Raw genomic sequence first — 16,725 nt, 5'->3', positions numbered from 1 at the left:
AAGACTGGAAGCTGGCCCCAACATAGTTAGGGACAAGCTAGACAGATGATGATGAGGTGCACTCTCTATTCCTTCACTCTCATAGCTCGATGGGACGGCAATCCAGCACCACCGGAGAGAGATCACAAGCAGGACCGACGGCTTAAAATGCTCTCTAAAGAAGATCACTGCTTGCCTGACCAAGAATTAAGCTACAGAATATGGCTAGAAAGAACGTTACTTGTGAAATGACGGTAGACAGAAGAGTATAGAAGAAGAACACATGCTGCCTCCAAATAAAAATTGGGAAAAAGGACAGGAGGATGACGGGCTACGGGATTGAAAGAGTTACAGCGGCCCTGGTACATAAAAGGCAGGTTAATGATGATGATGACAAGAGGAACTTACCAGTCATGACTCCGAAGCTAAGCAGCAGATGCAGCAGGCCAGTGCTGAAGTACGACAGAGCTAGACCAGTAGCGCAGAACAGGCCTCCGATGAACACAACCACGCGACACGAGTATTTCTCACATAGCGCTGACGATAGCGGCGCTGTGAATGAAAAAAGATAATTAAAACTATTTATATGCTTAATTCGGAGTTTTTTATTTATTCATTTATACTTTTTGCACAATGTACAAAGGCGAACTTTAAGGGTTCTCTACCAATCTACCTTAGGTTGGTGGTGAAATAGAAGGCCAAAGGTTTTGATATACTCTTGATCCCTTACCAATAAACAAGTAGAAAGCACGTTAAATTAAATTGATTGTTCCCGGCTGTCATTTTAACACCTTTGGCAGTTGTTAGGGTGTTCAGAAGCCAGGAAGTCTTACAACCAGTCTTGCGGTGTATCGGCACAGAATAAAGATGTATGTACCTACTTTTTAGGGTTCCGTAGCCAAAATGGCAAAAACGGAACCCTTATAGTTTCGTCATGTCCGTCTGTCCGTCTGTCCGTCTGTCCGTCTGTCACAGCCGATTTACTCGGAAACTATAAGTACTACAGTGATGAAATTTGATGGGAATATGTGTTGTATGAACCGCTACAAAAATATGACACTAAATAGTAAAAAAAAGAATTGGGGGTGGGGCCCCCCATACATGTAACTGAGGGATGAAATTTTTTTTTTCGATGTACATACCCGTGTGGGGTATCAATGGAAAGGTCTTTTAAAATGATATAAAGTTTTCTAAAAAACATTTTTCTTAAAGTGAACGGTTTTTGAGATATCAGCTCTCAAAGTCGTAAAAAGTATGTCCCCCCCCCTCTATTTTTATAACTACGGGGTATAAAATTCTAAAAAAAATAGAGGTGATGCATGCTAATTAACTCTTTCAACGATTTTTGGTTTGATCAAAGTATCTCTTATAGTTTTTGAGATAGGTTGATTTAACTGTAATTTACGGAACCCTTCGTGCACGAGTCCGACTCGCACTTGGCCGGTTTTTTAAAGTTATCTACTAACGTTCGTTAATATGTAACTCAATCACGCATGCTTAACCGGCGCTACCGGTGCTGTCTGTACTGTGTGTCGTGCATCAGCACATGCATGTGTTAGTGACATTTTTACTAACATTGCACGTAGCTTTACAACTGTTTACAATTATATTTAAACTGTGGTATTGGGTTGCCGAATAACCAAGCTAAGAAAGTTAAGTAGCTCAAACAAGGTAAATGATCTACATTTCTACAACACACTGTTACTCAATTGCATCCAGTCAGTCTGGAGGCTGACCCCCACATAGTCGAGAAAAACCTAAGCATATGTTGAAAAAGACTTACCCAAAGCCAAACACAGCGTAGACAGCGCAGCCGGTATCCAAGAGGCCACCGACTCGGAGGAATCGGGGAAAGTCTCCATAATCTCCACGTACAGAACTCCATAGGACTTGAAAAGACCAGCTACCCAGAACTGCACCATAAACGCTCCGAAGACCACCACCCAGCCGTAGCCACCGTCTGGCGGGGCTGTGCTTCTGTGGAAGACGAGGAAGATATTTTTATAATGTCTCTAATTTACTTCCATGTGGACTCCACTGGGTATTTTGTATTGTACTGGCTATGTACTTTCCCTATGCACTCCCTCTATGCACCCCCTTGTGTATTCTTTTATGTGCACCATTATTGAACCCCTAATTACTACCTTATGAATTCCCTTTTGTTATGAACTTTTCCAATGTCCTCCAAGTACTCTATGTACTCCTTTATGTACTCCCTTGTATACTTCCCCTATGTGCTCTGCTTATATACTCTTTTTCATACTGCTTATGTACTCTCCCTATTACTTATTTACCTGTTTTCTTATGTGCTCCCTTGTTTACTGCCTTATATAGTTCTTTATGTACTCCCTGATGTACCCGAATTTAATAAATGGGAATGTATTTGAATTCGCAGCCATACCGGATGGATGTGCCCGTAACATTTGTTAAGGACGCGCGTTGGAAATGCGTGTTGGTGAACGCAGTGTGGAATAGTTTTAGCTTCGGAAATACTGCTGCCGATCTCCGAGCAAGATGTGGTGATTCTACCGCCACCAGTCGGTCGCCAGAACCTCGTTGTTTCAACATGGTGCACCACTTATCTTACCTTAAGTACTTTAACTGACTGGAAGCCGCCAACCCCAACATAGTTGGGTACGACGATGTTGGCTGACTGAAAGCCAACCCCAACATTGTTGGCACCAGCCTGGTAGCCAGGTACTTGATGCAGTACTTACTCAGCGGAGGAGTCGGGAGGCGGCCGCAGTTTCCTGGAGGCGGCCAGCAGAGGTCGCGCCGTCACCGACGAGAGCGTCAGCAGCGAGTCTTCCTCCTGCTCCGTTGGCGACATCGCTGATAGGTAAGCTCCTACTTGCTGTGGAGGAAATTGGAGATAATTGGAGATTGGTTATTGGGTATGTCTGCCAAATATTGGTCCAACTACCAATAGTTTAGTCTGCTAAACTGATAATGACGTCACTGGAACTGGTGATGTTAGTTTGAGACTAGCTATAAATACTACCAATCAAAGGCACGGTATCATAACTGACGGACAACGGTGCGTTTCCACAAAAAAATAACTCTCAACCACACTCACACACATATTCAAGTTTGTATGACGCTGCAAACTTGATCAAACTAACAGAAAGAAATTATATTTTCGCTTCAAATTAACTTGCCCATGCAGATACCCAAAGCCATTAATCGCCTATATTGGACTCCTCATCCCGTATTTCGGAAAACACAATAAACTGTAGTTCCCGGCTGTCATTTTAACATCTTTGGCAGTCGTTAGGGGTAGTCCTAACCAAGGGGTATTTAGTTGCCCGGGTAACTGGGTTGAGGAGGTCAGATAGGCAGTCGCTTCTTGTAAAGCATTGGTACTCAGTGAATCCGATGAGATTGGAAGCCAATCCTAACATAGTTGGGAAAAAGCTCGGGAGATAGAAGTATATATTACCGTGGCTAATGGCAGTTCGAGCAGCAGGCTGGCGGGGCGTTCTCTCTGCTCCGGGGGTGCTGACTGCACCGACATGAGGGAGCCTGCCTTATCCGGGGACAGGATAGCCTGTGGAGAGACAAGGTTATAATAAATCATCCATGAATTTCAAAGTAGGGTAGAAAACTGCAGTTTTTGAAGGTCAAATATTAAGTCCCAGAATCGCTCACCCTTCACCTCTTTTGCTGGAAAGTAGAAGTGGCTCAATAAAGTCGCCAGTAACATTGTATGCGTGAATAAAAATAAAATTATATTGTCCTGTCGATTAACCATATCAAATACCTATATACATTTTGTACTAAAAGCTCAAGCTTAGACAAAAAATAGGCTTCACGGTTTCAGCTTCGGAGAAAAAAAATGTCGTTTATCTTAACTTTACAAAAACGACTGCTACTTGAAATTGTCTCCTTAACAGTTTGATAGGATTTTATATATACATAAGTCAGTTTGGTTCATATCCAATGAGCTGATTAAGAAGCCTGTGATAATTGGTGCCCAAAATACAGGTGGGCCTATTTTAGGGCCAATTTTTAAACTTCTTGTTCCAGCTGTTAATTTTTTGGATAATAAATATGAGTAAGCGAAAACTCTGATGACCTCATGAGCGCATCCGGCCGTGCTCTCGCTGTGGCGGCCATATTGGGCTGACATAGTGTAGTCTCACTATAAGACATGTCATCGACACGAAAGAAGAAGAATAAGCGAAAACTTCTTTATGACCTGGTTTCTCTCACTTACCTCTGAGATGACATCAGTGGGCAGGTCGATGGAGCAGGACAGAGCGGTTGACGTCGGCGGTGCCGAAGTGCCCAGGACCTGAGTCTCCAGCTTCGACAACTCCTGAGGAATAGAAGAATAATACGCGTGGTGAATGAATAAAGTAATGAGTCCGTGTTTTAGATAACACTAAAACAATGGACACATACTACTTTATAAATCAAAACGAAGACACAACACGATTGAATTTTGTGTCATATTACCTTTAGGTCATCATCATCTGACTAGCCTTTTCCCAACTATTTTGGAGTCGGCTTCCAGTCTAGCTGGATGCAGCTAAGTACCAGTGTTTTGCAAGGAGCGACTGCCCTATCTGACATCCTCAATCCAATTATCCGGGCAACCCAATACTCCTTAATACGATTGATTGTCAAAGCTGCTGGCTTCTGACTACCCTTGTAACGACTATCAAAGATGTTCAAATAACAGTCGGGAACCAATTTATTGTGCCTTCCGAAAACGTTTTTTTTTTTCAATATTTAGTTATCATTATTTGCCCTGTTATTAATCTGGTTAAAACTGGAAGCCAACCCCAACATAATTTGGGAAAAGGCTGAACAAATGATTATTTCTGCTCAGCGAAACACCCGATGTTCCTAGACGCCATTAAGATTGACCACAATCCTATTACACGAGTAATAAGACAGCCAACCAAGTCCAAGGTTCTCCTATAAATAAATAATTGAAATGACATGATACCCTGACAGTACAGAAGGTTGTATTCTTAGAAAATTAATCTTCTATCGATTTCGTTATAGTTAGCTCTAATCGACCTTTAGTGTCTGTCAATATGTCATATGGGCGGTGCACTAGCATCGATGTATTATGTATAAGTATGTATAGTTAGAATATATGACAATGTACTTACTAACAGCCAGTTTCTTCATCAAAAGTTAAAGCCAAAGTAAAAGTCAAAGTAATGTCTAAAGTTAAAGTAACGGTCAAATTCAATTTTCCTATTAGTTTTGCTGTCACTTTAGCCTTGAAAAAACGAATTTGACCGTTGCTTTTACTTTAAACATTACTTTAACTTTAACTTTTGATGAAGAAACTGGCCGTAAGAGTAAACCCACAAACTGCAGACTAAACAGTCTTCAAACAGTTTTCCCGATAAAAGAAATAAATATTTATTTTTTAAAGAAAATCGTGAATTCAATCTCAGTTTTCAGTAGTCTGATACCGTCTAATTTCCTAATCTTTGAAATGTGTTTACTACCTTTCATCTTCATACTGATTTATGAGCCCAAACGACTATTGGCCGACTTAAAGTTTGCACTGTCTGTCAATATGTCATATGGATGTCATATGGGTGCTCTAGCTATTTCGTTATAGTGTAAGTAATAAGTATATTGTCCATCCAATATTTAGTATCTGACACCGGTCTTACCAAGGAGTGGGTTTAATAGTTTTACCAAAGGGGGCAAGACTAGTTTTCAGAGTTTCTGGTTTCTGACTACCCATAACGACTGCCAAAGATGTTGAAATGACAGCAGACCCATCAATTAAATCGTGACGGCCGGGCAACCATTAATTAATGTGTATGTATATAACTCTACTAACTCTCTAAATTTTATGTCGGTATTCTAAAGGATAATGACTTTTCTCATGTAAGGAGATCAACCAGCTGCGCAGGATATGTTATAGTGCTGGCACATTTGCTTGGGCACAGGTGCACTCACTATTCCTTCACTCTCTGCGCGCGATGGGACGACAATCCGACTCCCCCGGAGAGAGATCACAAGCAGGACCGACATTTACATGCTCAATTCTGAGGGATGATTTGCCCGGGTAACTGGGTTGAGGAGGTCAGATAGGCAGTCGCTTCTTGTAAAACACTGGTACTCAGCTTCATCCGGTTAGACTGGAAGCCGACCTTAACATAGTTGGGAAAAGGCTCGGAGGATGAGGATGGATGAGTCGACATGACATTGAAATAATCAACGCTCCATTGTATTTCCCATTAGAGATTGAAGGCCACATTAAAAGCTTCATTGGTTCGGAATAGAAAATACAATCTATGGTAACCTCGAACAAGGAATTGCCATGGATCGATATACATTAGCTGTTGTCTGTAAAAATTATAGCTTTGTGTTCTATACGGTAATATGTCTTTTTTGTTAAACTAGTTGTTTCCGCAGATTCGCCTGTGTTCAATGAAAACAACTGAAAAGTATCCTATAAACTCTCTTAATAAATGGGCATTCTAACACTGAAACAGTTTTTCAGATCAAACCAGCAATTCCTGAGATCTGTTTTTACCCCCTTATGTACTCTCCCTGTGTATTTCCGTATGTACTTCCCTAATATCAGTATAGATTATTCTCTCCGGTGGTGTCGGATTGTCGTCCCATCGCGCTATGAGAGTGAAGGAATAGTGAGTGCACCTGTGTCCAAGCAAATGTGCCTGCACTATAATATGTCCTGCGCAGCTGACTGATCTCCTTATATGAGAACCGCCACCGTGGCCGATAATCGGATAGGATGACATCATCATCATACATTTTTCTATTAATACAACAAATTGAAAAGTTATTAAATAAAATCTGTGTTAACGGCCATTTTTCCCACAAGGTGAGGTTTTAAAGGAAATTATATAATGTAGTCTATCATTAATCATAGTTTGTAACTTTTGCGGCGTTCTAATGAAAACACACTTTATTAATTAACTTGAAATAACTAAACAACGCGACTTTGGGTGAACTTAAATGGGATTTTGGTTTAAAATAATCGTAGCACTATGCCATGACTTACTATTTACTTTTGATCCACTTCAAAAAATGGAGGAGGTTCTCAATTTGAGTCTACTTTAGTTAATACATATTTTTTACATCCTGCTAATATTTAGAACTAGCTTCTGCCAGCGGTTTCACCCGCATCGCGTGGAAACCTCTGCACGAATCAAGGATAAAAGGTAGCCTATAGCCTTCCTCGATAAATGGGCTAGTAGTTCCTGAGATTAGCGCGTTCAAACAAACAAACAAACTCTTCAGCTATATAATATTGGTATAGATGTATGACATTCTTGAAACCGTTATTTACTTTGAACTGCCTCGTTGGTCTAGCTGTCGCAAGTGCGGCTGCTGGGCACGAGGTCTCGGGTTCGATTCCCGAGTCGGGCCGAAATCGCTTTGTGGGTTTTAGAAGACTTTCACAAAGCAGCCCGGAGCCTGGAAGTTGGTGATTGATACACCCGTGCATCGGAGAGCACGTAAATGTCGGTCCTGCGCCTGATCTCTCTCCGGTCGTGTCGGATTGCCGTCCCATCGGGTTATGAGAGTGAAGGAATAGTGAGTGCACCTGTGTCTGCGCAAACGCTTGTGCACTATAATATGTCCTGCGCAATTGGCTGATCTCCTTAAATGAGAACAGCCGCCGTAGCCGATAATCGGCTAGGAGGACATCAATTTACTTATTATATGATTTTTTCTAACAAACCCATAACTATTTACTATTACCATTTATTATTTACCCGTTATTATATGAAATACTAGACATTCCCCGCGGTTACTCCCGCATACCGAGGAACCACTTCCTGCACCTGGATAAAAAGTAAGTAGCCTAGTATGTCGTTTCTAGATTAAATCGGTTCAGCAGTTTTGACATAAAAGAGCAACAAACCGACAGTTACTTTCACATTTATAATATTACTAATAGCCAGTTTCTTCATCAAAAGTTAAAGCCAAAGTAAAAGTCAAAGTAATGTCTAAAGTAAAAGTAACGGTCAAATTCATTTTTTCTATTAGTTTTGCTGTCACTTTAGCCTTGAAAAAACGTATTTGTCCGTTACTTTTACTTTAGACATTACTTTGACTTTAAGTTTTGATGAAGAAACTGGCCGTAAGAATTCAACCTTTTAAAATTAAACTCAGTATCAAAATATCGTAAACGACTGACGTAAGAAAACGTCATTCTAGTCGAAAAGGTCAAAGATTCACTCATTTTGTGCTGAGTAATAATAGAAGGTATATCTTGAATGAATGAATTCAACTCTTAATGATAGGGTTCCTCTGTTTGGCTGAAAAAATTCTACTAAAAATAAAAAAAATGTGGGAGAAAAGCCACGTTTATTGTATGGGAGCCCCCTAAAATATTTATTTAATTCTAGTTTTCAGTATTTTGTGTTTTAATCAAGTAAAATTTAATCTGAAATCTAAAAACAAAAGTCTATTTCAAAACAACGATTATTTTCCTAAATATACAAACGCATAAACCTTACTACTAATATTGTAATTGCCAAACTGCTCTGTATATATATCTGTCAGACCAAAACTACTGAGCTGATATTAAAAAACCTGCTATTGAAAGCCGCATCAAAATCAGATAATTAGTTTAAAAAAAATATGGGAACATTACTTTGCACAATCGCACACACAAACACAAACGCACATATCTCACCCTAAACGCATATACCTGCTCCGTTCCGTCGTGGGTAAAAAGATCAGTACACAGATATAATAAAAGAAAGACGAGAAGTAATCCCTTCGGATTCTTAATCTATCCTACTCATTCATTCATCATATATTTCCACACAATTAACTCAGTACTTCATAACACATATTACTCTTAAATCCCTAAGAATTATCACAAAATACAGTAGCCAGATTTAAGTCGCTCCCACGCCCTTTCGTAATACGTTTTCGAAAGGTCAGACTTTTGTACACATACTACCCACGAAGCTAGTCAATCGGGATAAGTACTAATCGATAGAAGGAAGGTTTCACCCACGGAAAACAACTTCCCGCATCTGGATATGTCATTTGAAGGTGGCCTAGTGGGTAAAGACTGCCTTTTGACTGCCTCGTTGGTCTCGGGTTTAATTCCCGGGTCGGGGAAAAATCGCTTTGTAGGTTTTGTAAACTTTCACAAAGCAGCCCGTAGTCTGGAAGTTGGTGATTGATTCACTGGGTCATGGATGCATCGGAGAGCACGTTAATGTCGGTCCTGCGAATGATCTCTCTCCGGTGGTGTCGGATTGTCATCTCATCGCGCTATGAGAGTGAAGGAATAGTGAGTGCACCGCAGTCCAAGCAAATGTGCCTGCATTATAATATGTCCTGCGCAGCTGGCTGATCTCCTTATATGAAAAAAGCCGCCATGGCCGAAACCGTTCTTGGACGTATTATTAGTGGGAAAAGAACCAAACTTTGAAGTATGAGTGTGTTCAATTCCAGGTCAGGCAAGTACCAATGCAACTTTTCTAAAGTATGTACTTTCTAAGTATGTCTTGGACACCAATGACTGTGTTTCTGATGGCACGTTAAACTGTAGTTTTATGCACTTTTTGAAACTGAGTAAAAAGTAGCCTATATGTTATTCTGATATATTAAAGCTGATAGTCAGCCGCGGCGGCTGTTCTCATATAAGGAGATCAGTCAGCTGCGCAGGACATATTATAGTGCACGCGCATTTGCACAGACACACACACACAAACTTATACATTTCTAATGTTAGCTAGTATGATCACTCACTATAATTTATTCATAAGGACTACGACACAGTCGTAGCGCTACGTCGTAGCACACTTGACTACGCCGTAGTATAGATGCATGTCATCTTTGCAAATTATGTGTTACGAGTTTCCCACGGTTTCACCCGCGTTCCGTGGCAACTACTGCCCGTACCGGGATAAAATATAGCCTATGTTACTCGGGAAGAGTGTAGCGCCCCAACAGTGAAAGAATTTTTCAAATCGGTTAATTACTTTCGGAGCCTTTGGAGTATGAAAAAAATATATAACTTTTTATGTTTTTTACTCAATATTTCCTAAAAAATATTTAAATATACCTTTGTTTTACAATTAGTGATAGTTTCATAGAGCTAATATCAAAATTAAATCTCTAACGGAAAGATAGTTTGTAGAAATTCATCCTAAATAAAAGTAGGTAAGTTTAAAAATCACTTAGGTAATCAAAGTTTTAAACTTGAAATACATGAAAAACTACAGTTTTGCAAACGTTTGGCAAAGCGAGCCGGTACCAGGTAGCGAATAAAATCAATAGCATTCCGTTGCATGCGATAACAGTAGCATTTTTATACGAAGATAGTTATAGTAAGTTATTTAGTACAAGCTTCCGCCCGCGGCTTCGCCCGCGTAGAGTTCGGTTATATCGTGTTTCCAAGAGACCTCTTCAAAAGTCCGGGATAAAAACTATCCTATGTTCTTTCTCAAGGTCAACTCTATCTCTGTACCAAAATCAGTTCAGTGGTTTAGACGTGAAAGCGTAACAGACAGACAGACAGACAGAGTTACTTTCGCATTTATAATATTAGTAGGGATAGTTATAAAAAGTTATTTAGTACAAGCTTCCACCCGCGGCTTTGCCCGCGTGGTGTGTTGATAAAAAGTAACCTATGTGTTAATAAGGGTATCACCTATCTACATACCAAAATTTCAGACAAATCGGTGCAGCTGTTTTTGTGTGAAAGAATAACAAACTTACATCCATACATTCTCATAAACTTTCATCTTTATAATATTAGGAGGAAGTAGGATTAGTAGGATTGGTGAAGGAAATACTTTACTAAATATTATATTTTTTATCTGTTTTGAATGTTCTGCTGTTGAATCAAATGTTTTTTTGTTATTGTTGAAATCTGGGGGATGAAAAACAATGAAATTGCAAAAAAAACGTAAATGCGAAATTATGTAAGGAAATTATTCACGCTAAACTACTGGATAGGTTTTGATGAAACTTCGCAGCAATAGGTATCTTACTGACTTAAATTTAATTTTTATGTTTTGTATACAGTATTTTTATTTAGTAGTTTTTGTTTGTAAATATAGAGGTAGTGTACTTATTCAAGTTTTTAAATATTAAATGAATTACTGGTACTTAAGCTTCGATTTAATAAAAAATATGCCAACTTTTGGCTATCCCTTTAGTCTGTAGTGTGTGGCTACTCTTAGACTACAGACAACACAGACATAATGTGTCTACGTGTCTATGCTTTCCGAGCATTGACCTTACTAATCGATAGTTTGTACTCTAACTGTAGATAGGAAGGACGGATACGGGAAAACTATAGACTAAAGACGAATTGTTTGTGGTTTTAAGGCTTATAGGATATCATCTGCCTAGCCTTTTACCAACTATGTCGGGGTCGGCTTCCAGTCTAACCGGATGCCGCTGAGTATGTGCCAGTGTGCCACAAGGAGCTACTGCCTATCTGACCTCTTCAACCCAGTTACCTGAGCAACCCATATTGGTAAGACTGATTATCAGACTTACTGGCTTCTGAGTACCCGTAACGACTGCCTGTTATCTGTTACAGCCTTTTATCGTCGCACTGCTGGGCTGCGGCCTCCTCTCACACGGAAAAGGATTGAGCATTAATCACCATGCTTGCTCAATGCGGGTTGGCGATTTCAGACTTTATAGTCCAGGTTACCTCAAGATGTTTTCCTTCACCTTTTTATCAGCCATTGGCATCTAATAAGTACATCCAAACTTAGAAAATTTGCATTGGTACTTGCCTGACCTGGTATCGAAGCCACGCCCTCATACTCGAGAGGTTGGTTCTTTACCCACTAGGCCACCACGACTGCCAAAGATGTTCAATGACAACTTTCTACAGCGTTGAGTCACAGGGACAAATTCAACGTTTTAAAGAATTAAAATCAATCTTTTCCGACCTTCCAGAGTCACGCTATTGTAACATTAAAATGCAGCAAATTTTTATAGGTAGGTATCATTTAATGTCGTGCTGATCATGAATTCATGGCACTGTTTAATCTATACTAGGTATTAGGTACTAGGGCTGCGGGATTGTTCGAAGAGTTACCGCGGCGCTGGTACATAAAAGGCCTACGATGGAACACGACGGTGTTTAGTCAGTAAGGGTCTGACACTCCCTCACCGCTGCTAACCCATAGCGGGAGGGGTCATTTGATGATTTTTGACGTCGTTGAAAAAAAAAATATTCGGTACTCACTAGTTGTGTTTCGCAAGACACGATAAACTGTAGGTCCCGGTTGTCATTTGAACATCTTTGACAGTCGTTACGGTAGTCAGACGCCAGAAAATCTGACAACCACAACCAGTCTTAGCTTCGATTGATCACCGTTTGATTTTAAAAACTTTCAGAGTTTGATAACCATATTTATCGCATTTTTTATGTGTTTATTAATTTACTAGCCGTTTTTCCGCGGTTTCACCACGTCCCTCGCGAACTACTGCCCGTACCTAGATAAAATATAACCTAGGTATGGCACTCAGAAACATTGTAGCTATCTATAAGTGAAAAAAAATTGGAAATTCGACCAGCGGGTCCAAAGATTACCCCCTACATACAAACTTATGTACTTCTGTGTAATATTAGTATAGATTTATTATATATACTTTAGTTTATATAGGTATACCACGGACTATCGATAGACAACCGACGGAATTGAAATAAATCGTTAACCACTGCCACTGAACGCGGGTGAAAGCTTATGTAAAGCTATTTTATATACTTATAAAGAAGTGCCTGATTCATAGGTCACTAAACGAGACATTTAATATTGACAATGAATCATTTTTGTTACACCAAATAAGCAAATTCTGAGTCATATTCACCACTAACCCCTAACCGGTTTGTCATTGATATTCTAGAAAATCTACTAAGTAAATTTGCATGGACTTTCTTTTGTTATTTAAAAATATTGTCGAGATTCTCCCTTGGTGCGGCACTGTTCGGCATACCGCATGTATCTCGTGGTGTACTCGCTGTAGCAAACAGTAACACATTGCGCGCGAACATTACTAACATGTCCGCGACACTGCAACCGCCGTGCGAACACATGCTAGCTGTGGACTAAAGACATAGCGTCTGCAGTCATTATCTGTTTGCTAGGTGACATACAGCACACATTATCTGTTCAAAAAACCTTGAAATCTCAACAGGCCAAGCTACTTCTGCATTGATTGACATTGAATAATGATTAAGTCTAACTGGGTTGCAGTTTCTGACGCCCGGTTCTTAAGGGCCCAACTTCACCGACAAAATAAACGTCAGTTTCAACCCAACTGTTTTGCAGTTGTTTTAGGAAATACTGATGTTTAGGTATGTTGTCTGAACATCATCATCTGCCTACCCTTTTCCCAACTATGTTGGGGTCGGCTTCCAGTCTAACCAGATGCAGCTGAGTACCAGTGTTTTACCAGGATCGACTGCCTATATGACCTCCTCAACCCAGTTAACCGGGCAAACCAAGACTCCTTGGTAAGACTGACAGACTTACTAGCTTCTGAAAACGCGTAACGACTGCCAAGGATGTTCAATAACAGCCGGGACCTACAGTTTAACGTGCCATCCGAAACACATACATATTACAACATATGTTATACGTAAATAACATTCCCTAATTCCGCCCTCGTATGACTCATACTTGACTAAGCCCATCCGTGTTCCACCAATTAACCTTTTCTGTTCAAGGCCGCGGTCACTCTTTCGAGTAATCCCTGAACCTTTCTGGGCTAAAATAGGCTTTTGATCGAATATACATCGGTATTTGTTGACTATATCCTTGCGCGGGTTCTCGACTACCTGTGTAAAATACTTAAATAGATTCAGTAGTTTTGGACTAAAAGATAGACTTATGTTGTCTTTGCCCTTTCTTAGACTTAAGATAATCTGTGTACCAAACATTTCAATCGCTTTAGTAGTGTTTTCGTGGTACACAGACAGATTTCCGCAATTTCATAGTATGGATTATTATACTGGATAATTCATAAACAAACTTCAGCGTTTAATAATCTATCTATATTCTATACTAATATAATAAAGTGGAATTATTTTTGTTTTTTCATTTGTACCCTTAAGTCTGAGAAGCTACTGAACTGATTTGAAAAACTCTTTCTTTGTTGGAAAGCTACACTCTTCCCGAGTAACATAGGCTATATTTTATCCCGGTACGAGCAGTAGTTCCCACGGGACGCGAGTAAAACTGTGGCAAACCATCAAGTAAGTAACATTAAAGATATTAGCTAATCCCTATATAACTCTTCAGCATTTTAATACTAAAATATATAGATAGACAAATAGCCTTTATCGCAAAATTAATATAAAATCAATCCCTAGCTTTAAAAGAACAATCGGCCTTGTCCCATCTGGGTGCCATTATCTCTAATGGCGCCCAGCCGGGACTCATAATGTAGGTACGAATAATATCAATATTCAAAAATATCCTGCTTTTAACTGATTGCCTTTTATTTTATCTATACTAGTTTTTTAATATTATTTAGAAGTAAATTTTGTGTTTTTGTGATGTTGCAGGTGTGTATCTGTGGATCTACGGAGCCGATTTAGAAAATTATTTTTACCAATTACTTTATTTCAAACTAGCCGTTCTCCCACGGTCTCATACGCGTCCCGTGGGAACTACTGGCCGCACCGGGATAAAATATAGTCTATGTTACTCGCAGGTAATATAGCTTCCTAATGGTGAAAGAATATTTAAAATCAGTCTAGTAGTTTTTAGGTTTATCCAATACAACCAAACAAACAAAGTTTTCCTCTTTATAATATTAGTATAGATGAGTATGATATATTTTTCAAATAAATCCATATAATTTGTAAATGTCATCCTTACTTATTTAAAAAAACAGAAGAAGCTGTCTGTAACGCTTTCACGCCAAAATCAATGAACCGATTAAAATGAAATCGAATACACAGATAGTCTAGCTAGAGAGAAAGGACAAAGACTACTATCCCGCTGCTGGAATTAGTAACCTCAAGTCGCGGGTGAACATCCAGAAGGCTAGGTATATTTTCTCCCAGTTCTAGACGCGCTCCCTCGGGACTCATAAGAAACCAGAAACAGTCCCTCATTAATTAATTCAAAGGCCAAAATCTACAAAACCTAGGTAGTAATTTAGTCTGTAACTATAAATTATTCAACCTCTGGACTGAACAACTGAAGGTCGCTACATGAGAGTAGCAGCACACTACAAACTAAACAGTCGGCTTAGAGTCGACCCGTTGACTGTTTTTTTTTTTTAATAAAATCTTGATTCCAATCAAATGTTTCAGTCGGGTCTGGGGAAGATTAAATATTTGATCGTTTTAATGTGCGTACTTCAATTTACCTTCATACTGATTTAAATGCCCAATCTACGGAGTTAGGAAAGATGAGTAGAGATGCCATAATGCAGGTAGGTGAGGCGCTTTTTTTAGTTCAAATACGTACGGTGGGAATGACCGAAAAGATTAGTAACGAATGAGCTAACGCGGCTATTCTTTGAGACATATTTATGTTGTGTCAACGATTTTTGGTATTCCGAAAAATTTGGAGTCCAAAGAAGGCGTATAGGAGCGAAGACGGTAGCGTTTCTCGAGATATTGCGTTATGACATCTCAGCTAGTCATTTTTTTCTCCATGGCCGACACAAACTATCAGCCGACTAAAAGTTTTCAGTGTACGAGTATTGTAAGTACTGAAGGGTGTTTGAACTTACAGCCTTGAGAAATTAAAGCGGTCAGTTGAATGCATCCAAAATGCTGACCCAGTTTCATATGGAGTGTTAGCGTAGGACATGGTTGTGATGCAATAATTTCGGCCTTTCATTATCCGGCCTTTTGACCGACTTCAAAAAAGAAGGGTCATAGTTTGACAATGTATTTTTGGGCTCAATTTTGTCACGTTTGTTTGAACTGATCTTGAAGAGGTTTTCAACATAGTGTTTGTCAGAGTTAAGAAAATTTTAGGTACCTATATTATTCAAGTCAGTTTATTTTTTGGAAAAATAATAAGACCCGCGTGTATGCTACGGCCTCTTCTCATACAGTGAAGGAATGAGCGTTAATCACTACTTGCACGAGAGGATTAGTGATTTCACACTTTAAAGTTCAGGTTTCCTCAAGATATTTCACTTCATCTTATGTAATTGGTGCACAGGATGCACATATTTAGAATAGACGATTATCAGCCACGGCATCTATTCTTATATAAGGATATCAGTCAGCTGCGCTGGACATATTACAGTGTACGCACATTTGCTTGGACACAGGTGCACTCACTATTCCTTCACTCTCATAGCGCGATGGGACGACAATCCGACACCACCGGAGAGAGATCAGGACTTACAATATAGGTATTTAGGCTTCCTAGTATCAAATAAAATGTCAATTGCAGTAAGTATGTATTTGGGTTCGTCTTTCCGGACAAAATTGGAACTTTGCCCAAAGAAGGCCAGACACGCTAGCAGTCGTTACGTCATCCAATGATATTTGTCTACGCAGATTTAAAGTGCCATTGCAAAAAATATTGATAGTTTAAAAAACACGCTAGTCATGTATTGTCATCAGAACTCAGAGCGTGTGCGAAATTTCATCCTAATCGAAGACCGGGAAGTGGGTCAAATAAAGATTCCAAGTTTTTTTTACACACATAGTTACAAGTGAAGCTAATATAAGCGTGTTAATGAATGCAACTGCTGTTAACGGAGTCCTGGGTCCGTTTATTTTTTCGGGACTAAATAACTTTGAGGGTTTTTAGAAACACAAAACAG

At 39.5% G+C, this 16,725-nt stretch overlaps 1 protein-coding gene across 1 annotated transcript in view; it reads right to left on the bottom strand.

Annotated features, from left to right (window-relative positions):
* The window catches only part of LOC126054349 (monocarboxylate transporter 12), a 34,552-nt gene that overhangs the window by 15,524 nt on the left and 2,303 nt on the right, over positions 1–16,725 (bottom strand). The window contains exons 2-6 of the mRNA XM_064043422.1: positions 4,196–4,297; positions 3,419–3,526; positions 2,697–2,833; positions 1,763–1,956; positions 388–531 (exon numbers count right to left, since the gene is read on the bottom strand). Of these exons, the coding sequence (XP_063899492.1) occupies positions 388–531; positions 1,763–1,956; positions 2,697–2,833; positions 3,419–3,526; positions 4,196–4,297 (685 nt within the window). The remainder of the gene's footprint in view (positions 1–387; positions 532–1,762; positions 1,957–2,696; positions 2,834–3,418; positions 3,527–4,195; positions 4,298–16,725) is intronic.

Source organism: Helicoverpa armigera, chromosome 31, assembly GCF_030705265.1.
Source record: "Helicoverpa armigera isolate CAAS_96S chromosome 31, ASM3070526v1, whole genome shotgun sequence".
Classification (NCBI taxonomy): Eukaryota; Metazoa; Arthropoda; class Insecta; order Lepidoptera; family Noctuidae; genus Helicoverpa; species Helicoverpa armigera.
Note: the sequence above shows the minus strand (reverse complement) of the source record. Positions and strands in the feature narration are given on the sequence as shown.